Genomic DNA, 19,772 nt, shown 5'->3' on the forward strand with positions numbered 1-19,772 from the left:
TGCTTATAGTTCTGAAAATCAGAGTATAAGTCATAAAAAATTTTAAGATATTAACCTAGAGAGGGAGAGAAGGATCAGGGTGGAAGGATAGGAATAAAATTTAGACTTCACTAAAAACACCTTATTTTCTGAGCTTGACTTTGGAAACATGTAACTGTTTTACATCATTACAAGACAAAATTAAATCCTAATTTTTTGAAGAGCAGTCTTTAAAAGCAAAAGCAAAGTAACACAAGTAAACCTAACAATGTATCAAGTTGGTGGCTTAACCACATTAAGAGTTTACGGGCTTCCCTGGTGGCACAGTGGTTGAGAATCCGCCTGACAATGCAGGGCACACGGGTTCGAGCCCTAAGAGTTTCAGGGCTTCCCTGGTGGCACAGTGGTTAAGAATCCACCTGACAGTGCAGGGCACACGGGTTCGAGCCCTGGTCCGGGAAGATCCCACATGCTGCGGAGCAACTAAGCCCATGTGCCACAACTACTGAGCCCGCGCGCCTAGAGCACGTGCTCTGCAACACGAGAAGCCACTGCAAGGAGAAGCCCGCACACCGCAACGAAGAGTAGCCCCCGCTCGCCACAACTAGAGAAAGCCCGCACCGCAGCAACGAACACCCAATGCAGCCAAAAATAAATCCATTTAAGAACAAAAGAGTTTAAAATGACTTTAAAAACAGTAATATACGGGCTTCCCTGGTGGCGCAGTGGTTGAGAGTCTGCCTGCCGATGCAGGGGACACGGGTTCGTGCCCCGGTCCGGGAAGATCCCGCATGCCGCAGAGCAGCTGGGCCCGTGAGCCATGGCCGCTGAGCCTAAGAGTCCGGAGCCTGTGCTCGGCAACAGGAGAGGTCAAAACAGTGAGAGGCCCATGAACCGCAAAAAAAAAACAGTAATATGTACCAAAGGACTGACACCAAGGACGAAAACAGAAAATTACCTTCAACTGTTTTTCAGTAATAATGTTAATATATAAGTAAAATATTGGTACTATTATTCTGAAATAATAATACATAAACCATATATATGTTTATATATAGTGATGTTACTAATATATTTATATATAATTGCTTATATAGGAGCACATTTACATAAGTTGTGTGTATATGTAATACATAGATAGATATGAAAGAAATGTGTTTTGAAAACAAAATACTTTGAAGGAATGGTTGATTCTAGGTTTGGGGCAGAAAATGTGTAAGATAAGCCTGGAACATTTTGTCTTACCAGAAAACAAAGGAAACTATCAAAGACCACCGGGGTCATATCAGAAGGATGCAGGAGCCTATGACAAATCTCCCAATGGGCCAAAATTGGGCATCAATACGAATAATATCTGCTATGGACTGAATCACATCAACCACTTGAAAAATCCAAGAGTTCATGTGATACTTAAACAAATAAACAAAAACCCTTGGTTGGCACCATTAGAAGATACTAGAGAACTAATTCTTGATTCTGAAGACTGGTTAACAAAAATAATCAAGTCCTTAATACACCTTTTATGTAATAAAAACTCTACCTTGTGTAATTAGATACTTGAGGGGAAGTTTCCGGTTGATTAATGAAGAAAGAGAGAATTTACAGAAAATGTTTATCAGTGGCCACTAACAGTACAAAAAGGGAGAGAACAGGATAGTAAGAGTCTGCTGATGTCAGTACACAATATAAAGTACTGCTGTTGCATCTGAATCACACCAAGCTTCTAGATAACAGAAAAGACAGAGGAACATATTAAATGACACCATGGGGTTGCAATTAGTAAAATGTGGGAAACTCTTTAGGAAAGATGACTTTTTTCAACAAATAAACAGCAAGGGGAATAAAGGGAGGGGACCCTAATAATTAAAAGAGACATTAAATATATAAATGAATAAGAGTCGAGTCCTGAATTCAAATAAACCAATTGTATAAATGGAAGGTGAGGGGTAGGATAGTGAAAATTTGAACACTGATTGGATATTTGACATTAAGGAACTCTTGCTAACTTTATGTAGGTATAATAATGATATTTTATTATGGTTCTAAAAAAAGAGTCATTATCTTTTAGAAGTACTGAAGTGTGTATGAATGTAATGTCTGGGCTTTTCTTCAAAATAATTCAGTGGACTGGGGATAGTAAAAGAGTATAGATGAAAGAGGATGGACCATGCTTTGATCACTGCTGAAGTTAGTGATGGGCACACACAGTGGGGGAGGGTCTCTTCTCTTTAAAAAAAGTTTAAATTCTATGCACACAATTTTTGCCACCAAAAGTTTTCCCCCAACAAATGGAGAACACTTCGAGCTACTGTATCTAAAATTACCTTTTTGTAGTTCATTTATAGCTCAATAATACAAATTCTTTACTCAGTAGAATAGAGATATTCTTTAAAGTTAGTATAATGAAGTAAAATGTATTTTTCCCATAAAAAATACATTACTAGAAATACATGATTCTTAATGAATTGACCATTGCAGCTTCATAGAAAGCTAAGCATTGTATCACAAAGAAAGGTTACACCTCATAGGGGTTAATGCTGGGATTAACCAACTCTTCAATGTTGGGATCTATCCATTATTTCTCCTCCACCATGACTTTAGTTCTCTCCACCCACATCTCAGGAACTTTCCTGCCCAGAACCCTCAACTTATCTTTTGATAAATATTTAGTGAACTTTTTTTTCTCTTTGCCACGTGGCTTACGGAATCTCAGTTCCCTGACCAGGGATTGAACCTGGGCCATGGCAGTGAAAGCCTGGAATCCTAACCACTAGACCAACAAGGCACTTCCTTAGTAAACATTTGTTGAGTACCTAGTACATGATAAGGGTATTCGGATCAAAGATGGTCTTGCTCTCAATGACTTCACAGCCTTAATGAGGGGAGAAAGTGAAATAAACACGTAACTATGGGTGGCTGGTATTATATGTTATGATCAAGATATGTAGCCCTATCGAGTATGTAGCCTGGTCTATCAGAAGTCCTCAGAACAGTGTTTGGTTCTAATATCTCTCTTCTCTGGCTAGAAAAGCAGGCATGGGCTCTTGAGTTTTCATAAGTTACTTAACCTCGCTGAGTCTCCTCATCTCTAAAATACCTGCTGTGGGGCTTCCCTGGTGGCGCAGTGGTTGAGAGTCCGCCTGCCGATGCAGGGCACACGGGTTCGTGCCCCGGTCCGGGAAGATCCCACATGCCGCGGAGCAGCTGGGCCCGTGAGCCATGGCCGCTGAGCCTGCGTGTCCGGAGCCTGTGCTCCGCAGCGAGAGAGGCCACAACGGTGAGAGGCCCGCGTACCGCAAAAAAAAAAAAGTTAAAATAAAAAGAAAATACCTGCTATGAAAAGCTACCGTACATACTGTACTGAGCACTGTGTCTTGTACCCAGGAGGTGGCTCAACTAACTCTAGAGTCCCTCCTGTGGCAAATATTTATCAATATAATGTTGGATTGAGCATTGCTGCAATCATGTGTTATCAGCAGGTACTTGCATCTGACAATAAACACTCCCAACAAACCTTCAAGGCACAGGATTACGTTAAAAAAAAAAAAAAGTTTCCTATTTGGCAGGCTACGCACATTTGCAATCCTACAGGTTGAGTTGACCTACAATGAGCCATGCCTCCCATTTTGGTGTCTAGCCAAGTAGCTTTCCTCCTCTCTCCCCACCCTTGGGCTATACCCAGGTTCACCTAGAACTCTGTGCTACAGTCTAGGGCTACAGACCAGCCCCACACTCTCCAAAATTCTCAGCCTCCTACCTTTCTTCATCCTTGCAACTAAGAGTTACCACACTTTCTAGAAATCTATTTTAACCAAAGATTTGGGCATAACGATACTAACAATAGCATTACTCGCAATATCAAAAGATTGTTAACCACCAAGATACCCCAATTTTGGGAATTGTTTTAGTAAAATATGGACCATTCATATAAACAAATACTATTATATGGCCATTTTAAATGTTTTGACATTCTTAATGCTATAGAATTTGTATATAGAATACAAATGCTACCATATAAAACAAAATGCACGGAAGGTCAAAAAAAAAAATACGTTAGTGACTTTTAACCTTAAGTGATGCCTCCTTTGTTTCTCGCTTTTTGCCTCAAACAAGTCTTTCATCACCTGGCTATTATGAATAAAGGTCTCTACCTGGAGCACACTAATTTCTCTACAGCTGAGTCCATACCTTATACATTCGAAAGCAAAGATCCCCAGCTCCCTCCCGCCATTCCAAGTTTAGTCCATCCTCCACTATCTCATAGCAATGCCTCCTTTGGAAGTTCTCACCCTCTTCTCCTTCCTCAACCTTGTAGTTAACTAAGGAGTCTTCTAACCACAGGACTTTAATGCCCTGCAGTTAAGAGCCTCACGAGTTTCTAACATCTATGCTGGATGAGCCAATACCTACCACAGTAAGCAGACCCTGTTTATCCGCAGTCTTGCTTTCCTCGGATTCAGTTACCCAAGGTCAACCTTGGTCCAAAAACACTAAATGGAAAATTCCAGAAACAAACAATTCAGAAGCTTTAAATTGTGTGCCATTCAGAGTAGCACAATGAAGTCTCAAGTCTCGTGCTGCCCTGCTCCGTCCCACTGGAAGATCCCCAGCCATCCATATCGTCTGCTCCTGACATCCAGGGTCACGGGAAGGAGATGATCAACAGTAGCCTAATGCTCCGTCTCAATGCCCACTGCCATTCACCTCACTTCATCTCATCACATAGGGCATTTCATCCTCTCACATGGCCATCAGAAGGGTGAGTACATTACAACATTATAAAAGAGTGAGTGTGCACATTCACCTTTTATTACACCTTTGTTCTATTGTATTATTAGGTGTTGTTGTTCATCTCTAACTATGCCTAATTTATAAATTAAACTTTATCATAGGTATGTATTATAGGAAAAAGTATAGTATATATAGGGTTTGGTACTATCTGTGGTTTCGGGCATCCACTGGGGGTCTTGGAACATATCCCCCAGGGATGAGGGGGGCCTACGGAATCCTACCCCCCAACCCCTCCTGACCACAGAAGCCCTCAGCCCCTCCCAGCCCTCCTGTCTCCCCACCAACAGGGTTTCCACATAAGCCACCTCGGCCAGGACTGCCCCAGCACCCAAGACGCCCTTGTTCTCACTGCCACAACCTGATCCACAGCCCTTTCCTCTGCTTCTGACTCCTAAGGCTGCCCGAGTTCTGCTTAGTTACCAAAAAAAAAGGCTTCTCCCCGGAATACTCTAGTCAAGCTCAGCCACTTTAGCTACGTGGCACTGGGCACTTTTCTCAACTTCTCTGGATTTAGTTCACCCTTGAGCTACTACCCCACAAATGTGCAGTTAACATTAACACAAAAGTCACGTATGCTCACCTTTCATTCCCCTCAGGACTTGCTATCACTTTCTTGACAGAACCTAATCCTCTGCAGCCATGCTCTAAATCCCTGAACCCGTAATCTATTCCCCTGGCATGCAAATAACTCAATTGTCTACCCGACCTTGAGCCATCAGGAGCTTCCTCTCACTTCTTTTCTGAAAGCAAAATAAAACACAAATAACCCCGTCCTGCACCACCTTCTAACTACTGCCTTTGCCCCTCCTATGAAACTGCTAAAGTCTATTATAGTTGCTATTTCCTTTCTCAACCTCTTAGTAGGTGAAGATAAAGCTGGATACCATCTCTACCTCTGGGAACCCAGGATGGAGAAATACAAAGGCAATTCCTGAAGCATGAATACCCTCATACTACTTTTTCATCTAATTGTCCAAACTGGAGTTCTCTCAACTCTAAGGACCGTGTGTGGAGCTTTACAGTGGGGTGCATGGGAGAAAGCAGAGGTTCCCACAGACAAGGCTGAGACAGAGCAGCAGACCTGCCCATCAACGCTGTAAAACGCCTGCTAGTGAGAAAACGCCAATTGCTTTTCCTCTCTTCATTCCTACAGCACGTTACTTTTAGATTTTTGTCTTACTTCTTCCACTAGATTGTAAATCCTTTCAGGGTATAAGGCTTCAGCATCTACTGTTGCTAGCAATATTTTTAATGAAAACCACATAAGTGCCACTTCATAATTTTAAAACATGGTAACACCAAAAACGTTCCAAACGACGACCAATTTTGATTAACTCCAAAAATAGAAGCCTCCCTATTGCATCCCTAAAAGGGTTGGGTTATAATTGGGCTTCTTAAGATACTAAGAGTTTATGAAAAGAAATGTCAATTTCTTTGGGGCTTGTATAGTATACAGTTACAGTTGTGTAACTTCATTTACTTTGGTCTTCTCCCCAGATGTATGTGGTGTAAACGTGGTTTCTCAGATAAGTCTAGAGCAAGACTCAGCAAACTTACCATAAAGCATTTCAGGCTTTGTGGGCCACTATGTCACATGCTTTCTTTTTTTAAAAACTCTCTAAAAATGTAAAAGACCATACTTAGTTCATGTGTCATATGAATACAGGCTGCAGCAGAATCTGGTCCCCAGGACGTAGCTTGCCAACCCTGGTCTAAAGAATCGGGTACGAGAACTTTTGAACCATGCTTTTTTTGTCTTTTGATTCTCTCAGTTCTGGAATAGGTCTCAAGGCACAGCGTACCTGCAATAAATATCCGAACGGTTGATAAAAGCAAGCCAGGTATTGTGAAATCACTGTTGGTTCTTGGGTTGGCAAATGGTCAAAGAAAAGAAAACAACATTGTAAAACTTCAGGGGCCCGTATTTTCTATCTGGTGATGTAGCCGTCTTAGCTGATTCTGATTCACAGCTATCAGGCATTATCACCAAGCCAGGCCCTGTTCAAAAGAGCTGGCCCTTGACTGTCAGAAACTTAAGCCAAAGTGTGTGTGTGCAGGTGGGGGGGAAGGGGGAGGGGGCTCTCGAAAAGGCAGACATGGTCTTTTGTTTAAATAGGAGGAAAAAATTAGGACTCAGTGCGGTAAGATTGAGCATCAAAGATTTTTAAAAAAGCAGACAAGCTAGAACAAAATGTTTTATTATTAAAATAAAAAACTTTGTATAAAAGCATAACAGATCAAATGCTCTATTTACATTTATTGATTCAAGGTCCAATTATGCACCAAACACTGCACAGGCACAGCTACGGGCTGCAGACGCAAAGCAAAATGAACATACACACACTTAGATTCTACCTCTAGCAAACGATCTGATTCATGCCGAAACAGGCAGAGGGAGAGACGACACACGGACTCTGCCCAGAAACTAAACTGGCAGAGATGTCAAGTTAGCAAACTGTTGAAAGTCACCCTTCTCCAAAAAGGCACTTCTCAGTGTTATAAAAGTGCTTCAAACCTGAATGCGAACCCTGTGCCTGGTTTATAATTTCTTCAAGAAAGTAAAAACTGCAAAGAACTGTAGCTGAGTGTAAGTATCAATTTTCCACGCAACATAAGCAAGAATTTATTTGAAATACCTTACGTTATAAACTGAAATCAACTTGGCAAACTACACTCATCCTGAAGTTTTATTCCATGAATTCAAATCAGCCTACTCCTGAAGGCTCCCCGTCCCAATTCCCCAGGATGGCTTTTCTACAATGATTTCAAGCATAGCACTGCCCGAGAACCTTTGGGTCGTGACCGTGTGGGCCAGATGCACTTGGTGGAAGAAATCAGCAGCAACTAAGCCTCAACTGTGACAACTTGAATAATAAGCACAATACATGGAATATTCTCCTGAGAGGCCTCCACAGTCATATATTCCACTTGCCAACAATCACCTAATTTTTCCACATGGTTTTAAGACTTTTGTGCCTTGATTCTGTTAAAAATGTCAGCGAACACTAAATCAGACCCAGTGTTTTCACGTAAGCAAGTTAGAGGGCTAGTCTCTGGAAATCAAGAGATGTAGTTAGTTAACACTAGTACTGCGTTTCTAAGTGCTTGGTTTTATGGGTGGATTCCAGGGCTATTTCAACACCAATTAAATCAAACATGCTTTCATAAAATTGTCATTTAAAAAGGATTCTGAAACTAAATGGTGGAAGAGAACCACTGGAGATAAGAGGGGGATGGCATGGGATGAGGGGTGGGGGGAAATGCAAAGGAGAAACTGCAGGAGGGCAGGGTACAGCTGGCACTACACCCCTGTGATGCCCAGACACGCGTGCATGTCTAATGAGGTTAACCTGATTTGCCTATAAGACAGACTGATCATCAGAATTCTTAAACTCGGGTTTCAATCACATGACAAAATTGAAAACTTTAAAACAAGGAAGATTTGTGAAGTGGAAGGCAGGTAGTGGATCTTCCAATTATTATGCTTGCATTTCAAACTCCTGTTTTAGACTGAAAGAGAAGAGGGAACATGTCAGGATATGGTTTTCGGCCTAACAATTCTCTTCTGAAAACTAATTCCAAGAGACACACGCACCCCAATGTTGATAGGAGCACTATTTACAACAGCCAAGACATAGAAGCAACTTAAGTGTCCATCGACAGAGGAATGGATAAAGAAGATGCGGTACATATATACAATGGAATATCACTCAGCCATTAAAAAGAATGAATTAATGCCATTTGCACCAACAGGGATGGACCTGGAGATTATCATACTAAGTGAAATAAGAGAGAGAAAGACAAATACCATATGATATCACTTATATGCAGAATCTAAAATATGATACAAATGAAAACTTATTTACAAAACAAAAACAGACTGACAGACATAGAAAACAAACTTATGGTTACCAAAGGGGAAGGGAGTTGAGGGGATGATAAAATCAGAAGTCTGGGATTAACAGATACAAACTACTATATATAAAATAGATAACCAACAAGGTCCTACTGTATAGCACAGGGAACTAAACTCAGTATCTTGTAAGAAACCATAATGGAAAAGAATATGAAAAAAATATATATATATATGTATAACTGAATTACTTTGCTGTATACCTGAAACACAACATTGTAAATCAACTATACTTCAATTTTTAAAAAGTTAAAAAAATAATAATCTTCTGAGAGCCTAATTCACTCTTTTAAACGTTTCTATCAAGTTATAACACATCTTAAGTGTACAGCTTGAATTTTACACACGCATGCCCACGAGGGTCACCACCACCCAGATGAAGATATAAAATGTTTCCAACCCTCCCCGACTCCCCATGTGCCCCTTTCTAGTTAATACCTGCACCCTCCTGCCCTCCATAAGACCACTCTTCTGACTTCGACCGTTTTATTAAGATACAAAAATGAATGTCAGATTTGGGTGTGGAAGAGGGAAAAATCAGCCCTACCTTTTCAAGTAAGCATGCACGTTCCCGAAGCCGTGGTACTTGGCTAAGTACACGAGCACCCCAGTTGCACACCGCCCGTCTCTCTGCCGACAGAAGCTGCAGTTGCAGATCCCGCGACACGGTGGGCAGTGCCAGCTCTGAATAAGCATGAAAAGGCACCATTAAGTTAAACCTCACGCCACTGCTTACTTATTTACTCCTGTTTAACCTTTAAGATGGGCCTGATCAATTGCATTCAGATCTTTTTAATTATTAAAAACCTCGTAACATGGTTAACATCAGTTAGTCATGCATCACGTTCCCTTAGGAAATCCCACGGAAAAAGTTCCACAGCCACTAGCAGGGCTAAGTGGGGAACGGACTTCCCCGAATGGCCGGGTCGGGAGCACTCCAGAAGGGCTCACCACTATCCACCAACACTCTGAATGCATCTGTCTTCCCCGAAATGAATGTCCCACGACACTAAGGGCTCAATCTCTCTCTGGCCCTATCAGCTCACGGCAGACTCTCGAGCCCCCAGGACCACCCCTTCGAGGCACGTACTGGGTCTAGCAGAGCATCCCTGACTTCTTCACCGTAACGGTTTCGAAGGCAGGGCCCGCAGAACTGGCCTCGAACGCCCCAGCACTCTGGGTTTCTGCAGTTTGTCTTGGTATCCATAGTTTTCTGGCGGCACTGATGACAAGTCGTTCCCTGCAAATAATAAGCAAATAAGAACCAAAAACAAAAACACTGCTTTCTGTAGACAAAATACTTAAAGAATGTCCTTCTTTGGGAATTCCCTGGCGGTCCAGTTGTTAGGACTCCACGCTTTCACTGCGGAGGGCAAGCCGCACAGCCAAAAAAAGGAGGAATTTGACTACAAAAAAAAATTTAAAGAGAAAAAAAAGAATGTCCTTCTTTGTTGGTAAAGTCTCATATTTTCTCTTTGAATCCTAGTTCACATCTATACACACATGTATACAAAAGGACATGAAAAGTATCTCAAGCATGGTGATTTCATTCAACTGGCAGACGCAATACCTTATGTTATCAAAACTACAACAAGAAAAGATCTGTTTGGGCTTCCCTGGTGGCGGCGCAGTGGTTGAGAGTCCGCCTGCCGATGCAGGGGACACAGGTTCGTGCCCTGGTCCGGGAGGATCCCACATGCCGCAGAGCGGCTGGGCCCGTGAGCCATGGCCACTGAGCCTGTGCTCCGCAATGGGAGAGGCCGCAGCCTGCGTACCGCAAAAAAAAAAAAGATCTGTTTATCTTTACCACACAACCATATCCCCAACACCTATCTATGTAGACACACGTTAACAGATACTTAGGTTGAATGAATCAATTTCTAAATTAAGAGAAAAGATTTTATGCTACTAAAGACTTACTAAGCAACTACTACTACTGCAAACTTACTAAGAAAGCTAAATCCCAAGGATGCTACAAAACTCTCTGTTCTTACATGAAAAAAACACACAGGCACACATCCCATATGCTAAGACTGTTAGAACATTAGCAAAATGTCTCTCTCACAGACGTGTACATTTCCAGACATCATTTAGAGGCTCTGACCAATGAACGGTTATAGATCTTCTCTCGAGAGTTGCTGCAGATGTTGTCCAATTCTTCCTCCGTGATTTCGTCCACTGGGCGAATTATATGGGGAAGGGCCATGGATCCGGGGCGACGACTTCGGGGCATGTCATCTTCCTGCATAATGAGAAACATGGAACAGAGTGGCCTTCCTGGCTCTTGCCAGCTCTGAATCTCAAGATACTCGCTTTGTCATTTCTTCAGAGAATTCAACCTGGAAATCATTCTTAGAGCTTACGGAGAAGGGGAGAATCCTAAGTTTACTAAGGATCATGGGACAACATCATGGAAATGACTCCTACGATTAAGAAAAGCCCAAGATAATTTTGATCCTCTTGCCTGCTAGCAAGAACCATCAAAATAAGCTGATATGGGGCTTCCCTGGTGGCGCAGTGGTTGAGAGTCCGCCTGCCGATGCAGGGGACACGGGTTCGTGCCCCAGTCCGGGAAGATCCCACATGCCGCGGAGCAGCTGGGCCCGTGAGCCATGGCCGCTGAGCCTGCGCATCTGGAGCCTGTGCTCCGCAACGGGAGAGGCCACAACAGTGAGAGGCTCCCGTACCGCAAAAAAAAAAAAAAAAAAAAAAAAAAAGCTGATGTGACTTTAACCGTTCTGGAGTGTTTGAGAAGAATATTTCATACGGATCATTGGTGTTGAGGGGGTGTGTGCTCCCGTGCTGTGTCCATGACCCTGGGCCCACAGAGCATGACAAACAGAAGAGAAAGCATAAAAGCGGAGAACTCACGTTCACGTAGCCGGCCACGGGCTTCCTCTTTCTCACCAACATGTACTTATCCTCTTCCTCCTCGTCCTCCTCCTCATCCTCCGTGGGCGGGGCACTGTGCGACCCAAGGACCCGAGACCTCGACCTGGTGAGAGGACGAGCTCTCCGCTCAGGGTTTCTCCTGCAGGAGACACCTGGGAATGTGCGCCTTCGGGGTGTCTTTGGACGCTGAACAAAACACAGAGGATTGGACCCGTTTATTCCAGAATGAGAAGTGGCACCTTCTCCTGAACCAGGTTGTCCTTTAAGTAAAAGGAGTACTCCACTTCCCGATTTCCTTCAGCCTCTCTGTAATGCATGGAAAATGAGCCCAGAAATGATACAGCCATTGTAATTTGGCTTTTGTTAACACCAAACCTGGTTTCTCTCAAACTGAGGGATGATCTATTTATGCTTTACTCACTAAAGATGTAAGAAAGAATCTCGTTCTCCAAAAAAAAACCCTTTTCTACAACATCTCTTGAGCCCTGAAACATATTCACTGTTCCTATACTGCCCAAGAGAGAAATGTATGTATGCTTTTCCTTGTTCTATTCCTGCTCACGGAGAGGCAGAAAAGGAAATCTTTCCTTTTGTACCACACCAGACACACCAGATTCCCCTGAGTTGCACCAGCTTAGTTTCCTCAGGATATAATCACATACATTAGGCCATGACTTGGTTAACAAATTGTTTTTGCTTTCTTTTTTTTCATTCTCAGATTTTAAAAACATCCATTACCATGTAGGAGGAATCTGCCAATGCTGGGGATACAGAAAAAACCATTTTCGATCTTTATTTCCTACCCCTGAGGGTCTTAGGTTTACTTGGGTGGGAGGAAAAGAAACAACCAATCAAAAGAGGTTTGAGGAACTTCCCTGGAGGTCCAGTGGTGGAGACTCCGTGCTTCCACTGCAGGGGGCGCGGGTTCGATCTCTGGTCCAGGAACTAGGACCCCACGTGCCACGTGGGTGGCCAAGGAAAACGGAGGGGCTTGGGGTTTGAGCCCCACAGGAGCTCGGCATCAGGGGACAGGGGCACCCCTGGCCCAGGGTGCAAGGAAGAGGTCCCAGAGATCTGTCAGAAGCTTTCCTCTATCACCTCTAAGTCTGTCTACAAGACCACATGAAATAACGAAATTGGACTTTAAAATCAGACCTGCCCATTTAAAATCAGACCTCCCCAAAACAGTACCATACAAACAAGGATTTGTACTTACTGAACTGGAGCCTGGCAGGGAACGACTTCCAGGGAAGGAGCCAGGAAAGCTTTCTAATTCTGACATTAGTTTTGCAAGCTAAAAAGGGAGGACAGTAAACAGAAGTTATTGGTTTAGAATAACTACTGAAAACAAGTAAATTCTGGAAATCACAGTAGCACGTTTCAAAGAGTTTCTGATTTCCCCTATACATCTACCAAGACTTTAATAGATTAAAAAAAGAAAAGTTAAGTTTAGGAAAAGAAACACAGTTTAAAACATATGTTATGAAAATTTCAGAGCTACATGGAAAATAATTCTTATGACAAAGATATAAGCAACAAGTGGCTTAGAGAAAAGCTGGGAAGGAAGGGTGAGTTCTAATACATTCAAAGTCAGATACCTACCATTGCTTTGTTTTGCTGTATATTTAAAGCCCTTTTCTCCAAAAAATTCATGCCACTTTCATCTTCTGAATCAGAATTGCAATCGGTCACAGAATTCTCTGAGGGTTCGGAGGGCACTGCTCTCTCGTTGGCAGCTCCCCTGGTATTTCGAGTTGGAAACTTCATGGCCACCCGGAGAGGTCCGGAACTTCTGCACTGACTGCGGGTCCGACAGCCCGCGTGGTCTGCCTGCAGCCTCTAGTCAATCAGAACAAGTGAGGCATTAATGACTTGCTGATTGTTGCACAGTCTGCAACAGTATGACTACAAAATATGCCTTTGGAACAAAAAGAGCTTGCAGCAAATACATTTGCACTGAACACTTTAATTGTCAAGTTTAATTGACAGCTCTGGGTAACAAAATCAAGAATTACAAATAAATACAACAACCTGAGTGTAGTTTAACTCGGGGAGCCTACGTGAGACACATTGTTATAAGCCACCTTCACAGTCCCTAGGCCAGTGATTCCGAGCCATTTTTTTAATGTGAAAATCCCAGCTCCCTTTTTCATTTCTTTAAAAATAGAATCTTTATGCATTTTGAAAAGAATTCCCCTAGGAGTAAATATGTGTGCTCTCATAAATATTATTTCAATGCTTATGGCAATACTAAACTTTATTAAAAGATGTCTCAATGTTCTGTACTACTTTTTTTAAAAACTAGCAAAATATATAACATAACATAAAATTTTTCACTGGAACCATTTTTAAGTGTAGAGTTGAATGACATTAAATACATTCATTGTTCTGCAACCATCACCACCATCCATCTCCAGAACTTTTTCATCTTCACAAACTGAAACTCCATACTCATTAAACAGTTACTCCCCACTCGCCTCCCCCTCAACCCCTGGCAACCACATTCTACTTTCTGTCTCTATGAGATCTGACTACCTCCCTCTCTTATCCACTTTTTGGAAGCCTAAAATTCTTAAAATCTCAGATTCCAAAAGTAGTATGTTTCCACCATTTAAAATGTATGAAAATTAGCCACTGGGGAAATGCAAATCAGAATCACAAGACATCACTTCCCACCCACTAGCAGAACCAAATCAATAAGTGCTGCAAGGATGTGGAGAAACTGGAACCCACACACCCACTCTGGTAGGACTGTAAAATGGTGCCGCCAGTTTGGAAGACAGTCTGGCGGTTCCTCAAAAGGTTAACCATACAGACTATATGACTCAGCAATTCTACTCCTACTGAAGAGTGTACGTCCATACAAAAACCTGTATGCACATGTTCAGAGCAGCATCAGTCCTAACAAAAGGTGCCAACAGCCGAAACGTCCATCAACTGATGAGTGGATAAATAAAATGTGGTATATTCACACAATGGAATATTATTCAGCAATAAAAAGATATGAAGTAAAAAAAAAAAAAAAAGATATGAAGTACTGACACATGGAAGAACTTTGAAAACATTATGCTAAGTGAAAGAAGCCAGTCACAAAAGACCACATACTGTAGGGTTCCACTTCTAGGAAATGCCCAGGATAGGCAAATCTATGAGACAAAATAGATTAACGGTTGTCAGGAACTGAGGATATTGGGAAAGGATGCAAAGTGACTGCTGATGGGTACAGCATTTCTTTTTGGGGTGACAAAAATATTCTGAAAATGACTGTGGTGATGGCTGAAAACAAACAAAAAAAAGAGAGAGGCAAAAAATACCACCCATAAAGTCCCAGAAACGGAAGACTCATTTTTTAACATTCCAAAATCCCCACCGCTTTTTGTACTATTCTTATATTTTTAGTGTGCATGGGTTGAAAGATATAAAATGACAAAACTTTTATCAGTTCTTAAGCCTTTTAATCAATTGGCATTTTATCAATCGCAACAAATAGCATCTACAAAGAATTGAAACATTGCCCGGAAATGATTCAGGCTATAGACAATGTTGGGTGACATCCAGATTCGCAGATCAGCCCCTGCCAATAACTCCAATACATACTGATTCAGACCAACACCACCTCTTAGAGGAAATATTACATTATCGTGAAGTTAGACAGTGATAAACACTCGCTGGTCAGGCGTCCTCACTTATGTCAGTGCCGCTCAAGTGCGGTCCCAGGCAGTGGACCCGTGTCAGAGCACAATGAGCTAGAGAGCACGCACCTGACTGCAAATCAACAGTCTGTCGAGAAAGTCTTGCTAACAGAAAAACGTGTGCAGAAGTAACCAGCATGCTCGGGGAGAGTGGGACCGAGGTGCGTCAGCGGCAGCAGTGTCCTGAGCAGGACAACAGAGGCTAAAGGTAAGACAGCATGCACAGGAAAAGCCAACAGAGGAGCCAAAGTGGAAGCAGGCAGGGCCCTAATTGTCATTACCTGCACTTAAGCTCCTGCATGGGAGTTATCACAGGCTTTCCGGATGCAGGCACAGATCCACTACAGGAACCGACATTTACTGAAGGCCTACTCTATGTCAGGCCCTGGGCTGGGCACTTGAACTTAAATTGTGAATGTAGCTCATCTTGAGGACACGTGTGCTTCCTCTGATTAGGCTGGATTTCTGTAGCAACAGAAATCTGCAGGCGGGCCAATTCTATCTTACCAGTTTCCAAGATTTTCAGAGACTACAAAAATGGTCAAGCTTTACAAGGAGAACTACATTAGCAAAAAACTGCTTTAAGACATGAAGAAAATACTCTTAAAACTTTTTAAAAGATCAACAAAATCTTCTGGCATGACTAAAACGAAAATCTTAAGGAAAAAAAAAAACTTTTTAGGCAAGTACGTCATGCCTCTAAAGGTACCTTATTTCTTGATATTGGTGAAATTCTCAAACTCACCATTCCATCTTGTATCTCACTCTCTGAGAAACCGCAAAACGATTCATCATCAGAGTCGGCATGAAAAATACTGGCCAGTTCGTTAGTGACATCTGGCCTTGGTTTCTGTAAAAATCCACAATGGTCTAACACATCTTGCACCTCACTTTCTGAAAAGCCGCAGAAAGATTCATTATCAGAGTCCTCATAAAAAACATTTGCCAGTTCTTCACTGATATCTGACCTGAATTTAGGTTTCTGTAAAATAAATAAATAAATGTGGTTGTGCATTTTTTTTCCTTTTTCAAGAACCAATTTTCCATAAACCGTGCAGAGAGCAAATCACATTTACAAGTGCACTACAAGAGAATAGCTTTTGTTACAAAGAAAAATGGTTCAGAGGTTTACAAATGATTTCTGAGTTGTTATGGCAAATCATCAGGCATGTTAGGTTAGGCGACATTTCAAAAGGATAGAATAAGTAGCTAATCTACCTCCAACAATTACTACCTAGAACCACAGCAAAAAGTGAAATGAAATTACAGTGCATACTGTATTTTCATAACGGCTGTATAGAAGTGTAAGCAAAAAGCAAGCAGTTTTAATCACGCACAAAGCATTTGAGGCATTTTGAGCACGGCAGACTCCATTCTGTTTATTCTCAGGCAGCACTTACTGTGTTTGCAAAATTATCAGAAGCAAAGCTGTCACAACTGTCATCAGAGGATGACGAGGTTTCCATGGAAATCAACTTCACATATCTGAATTTCTTGAAGTTCTTCTTTGCTCTGCGATCCTTTTGCTGCAAACAGAAATGCCAACACTATTAAATGGGTTGCTTACCGCAGAAGCTAACGAAAGATATCATTTTTGAGTTGAGTAGGTTCAAACAGCACAGAGGAGATGTGTCCACTTCTTATACCCTACACAGAAAAAGGCGGGTTTGCAATTGCTACAAAAATTTTTTCAAAACCAGGTAATATCCTAAAAAGAGATCCCTGTGAAGGAACATTATAACGACAACTATCAATTTATTCAAATATCTGTAGAGCTACCCCTTTACCCACCTTAAGAGCCCCAAACTCTTAACATTATTATACTGAGCTCCCAAGGCATTAAAAGCTAAACTCCTAAAAAAAAAAAAAAAAAAAAAAAGCTAAACTCCTAAAATCTGCCCTTAAAAAAAAATTAAACTGTACTTCAAAAGTACAAAATGGTAGTGATTTCTCTCCCTCAGCCAAAATCAAGCTAATGAGATCTTTCTATGTAAGCTTTGGGCTCTGTACTGTGATGCTAATTTCCTAAACTGTAAAAACTGGGCAGCACCTCTACTTCGAGATGGCAGGCTTTCAAACAGGCCTGTGCCAGTCAGGAGGGGTAGAGTGATTTCAGCACAAGTCCTTACAAATCAAATATATCAACCCAGTGAACAAATGTACAGGAGCCAAGTTAAAGGTCAAACAGTCCTCCAAACCCAGGTAGAATGCCTGATTCCACTTCAGGGCTCTATTAGGCTGGCCAGACATTCAGCTCTTTCTGCAGTCCCCTTGCTGCACAAGTCTTAAGTTTTTAGAAGTCCTTTCATAAGACACAAATGGCCTGTGGATATGAAAATGCAGCCTTCATTCATGAACACTGAATAGCCTGGCACTGCTCATCAGAACATGCAACTGGCATCAATCTCATGTAAAAAGATGGCCGTTTCTACCATTTCTTAATATTTAATGAGATTTCTTAAATGCTGTATTAGTAGTTCCTATATTTTTCTCTTCTGAAGTATAGCCATGGAGCAACAGAAGTGACTCCTTACACTGAAAACTTTTGAAAAGGCAAGCTCTGCTAGGGGTCCCACAAAAATAATGCCAAGATGTGAGGTGTCGGGTGAACAGAACATTCTGACCTTCCTTCTATACTTAACATTATGCATTTCTCTTGCAAATAAAATTATTTTCATGATCATGGGACCCAACCACCCAGTACTCCTCAAAAGACTCCATTCAATCATCTTAGGAAGTTTTAGTCTTTTGTCCTTTTAGAAAGGCAGGCAAATGTGATAATAGGTAGAGGTACTACCTATTAAAGGAGATCTCAGAAACTCCCCATTTTCCAGATGAGCAAATTAAAGGCTCCAAGGAGGTGAAACAGATTGCTCAAGATCACAGGGTTGCAAGGAGTCTGCAGTCTCCTAAAACAGCAAAGCTCCTTGCACTACTGCAGGAATTATCACCATTCACTCATCAGTATACCTGCCAGCAGTCAGACGCCCAAGACAGCCTCAAGGGAGGCATTCTGTTGGAAGCTCGCAGGGAAATTCCTGCTGAGCTTTAACTAGTCACCACATGCCAAGAGTTAGTTATCAGGCAAATGTATACCTGGAGGAAAAGACCTAGAAAGAAGCAAGGCAAATGATCATGGTTGAGATGGACTTTCTTGGCAGATAGGTAATAACTAACACCACTTAATAGGTGTTTTTTTGTGCCAGGCACTAAGTATGCTTTCACATTAATTCCTTGCAACAAAGGTGGAAACTGAGGCTCAGAGAGGTGAAAGGAACTGTTCAAGTCCCACGATGGCCCAAATTTGAACCCAGGCACGTCAGAGTCCAAGTCCAGCTACACGTCTTTCTTCATGCCGAAAGCCAATGCCCAGGTCCATTCAGGAGAGCTGTCTCTGAAACCACGCCCCCAACACGCCCTCTCCCACCCACCCCCAGGGAATCCCAGCCTTCCCACGTGGGCCCCTTACCCATATTTATTTTAAGCGTGTCACTCTCTTCCTTTTCACCCAACCCCCACCCTCTAACCTCTTCTGGGGCAGACCCTCCGTTCCGGTTTCCGTTAGAGCAGAAAGTAACGTTCCATCAGGGCTACGTCCTGCTGCTGAGAGGATGGTTGGGGGGTGGGGAGGGGAGTGGGAAATGAGCAAACGGTCGGCGAACCGTTCAGACCAAGTCCTTCCGCTGCACTAAATCACCGCCTGGGACTAGAAATGCCCCCTCAAGTGTGCATAACCCAAGTTCTAAAGAGACCGATTTGCAAGACCTTTAAACTCCAAACCCTCAGTGGTTACAAGCGCCTGCCGGCATGGTTGATGCAAAAGCGGGCGGGAAGCGCGCGCAAGGACCCCCAGTACGCGCGGGGCTGCGCGCGGGAAAGGGCCTGGAGGCTGCAGGGCGGTGTTCCTCTCCGCGCCCCGCGGGCAGGTCTGCGTACAGCGGACACAATGGGCCCCCCCGGCCAGCCCCCAGCGCACGTGCACCTCGGGCGCACGTGGCCTCGAGCTCCCCGGGGCTGCCAACCATCCTGCAAAGCTCTCAAATCTCCGGACCGCCCGCGCGCCGGGTGCACACGCCCGTCGGGGGCAACCCCTAGTCCCCGAACTACCCGCAAGTGCACAACATCAGGGGCTTGGCTCAACGGGCGCCGCCCAGGACGGCCACCAGTTGATAAGGGCACTCCGCCGCGGAGATGGAGGGGGTCCGCCCGTGCCCAACACCCACCGCGCCCATCCCGCGCCTTCGCCCGTCCAGCCTCACCGGCACGCGGCGAGCGTCCATGCTGGCGGCTGGCGCTCTGAGCGCTGAGAGCTGAGAAGCCGCGCGCGCCTCCGTCCCACCACGCAGGAGCCGGAGCTCGAGCAGCGCGGGCGGGCGGGCGGGGCGCTCAGAGCCCGGGCCGGAGGGGCGGGGCGCGGCAGGCTTTCCCGCGTTGGGGCGCAGGTCCTGTCAGCTATGGTAACGGTCCACCCGCGCGAGAGACCCACTCGGCCCCGGAAAAAAAGC

At 43.4% G+C, this 19,772-nt stretch overlaps 1 protein-coding gene across 2 annotated transcripts; it reads right to left on the reverse strand.

Annotated features, from left to right (window-relative positions):
• Window positions 1–6,969: 6,969 nt before the first annotated feature.
• Window positions 6,970–19,547, reverse strand: CDCA7 (cell division cycle associated 7). 2 transcript variants are annotated; one of them, XM_030851827.3, is made up of 10 exons: window positions 19,527–19,547; window positions 16,668–16,793; window positions 16,013–16,249; window positions 13,178–13,414; window positions 12,792–12,869; window positions 11,555–11,761; window positions 10,788–10,925; window positions 9,774–9,923; window positions 9,231–9,367; window positions 6,970–8,280 (listed from the first exon to the last, which is right to left on the reverse strand). In XM_030851827.3, the coding sequence occupies exons 1-10, from the start codon at window positions 19,545–19,547 to the stop codon at window positions 8,250–8,252; spliced, it is 1,362 nt and encodes a 453-aa protein (XP_030707687.1). In that variant the 3' UTR covers window positions 6,970–8,249. The 2 variants fall into 2 exon arrangements, with proteins under 2 accessions (XP_030707687.1, XP_069901953.1); XM_070045852.1 differs by lacking the exon at window positions 16,013–16,249.
• Between the last annotated feature and the right edge of the window lie 225 nt (window positions 19,548–19,772).

Source organism: Globicephala melas, chromosome 7, assembly GCF_963455315.2.
Source record: "Globicephala melas chromosome 7, mGloMel1.2, whole genome shotgun sequence".
NCBI classification, from domain to species: Eukaryota; Metazoa; Chordata; class Mammalia; order Artiodactyla; family Delphinidae; genus Globicephala; species Globicephala melas.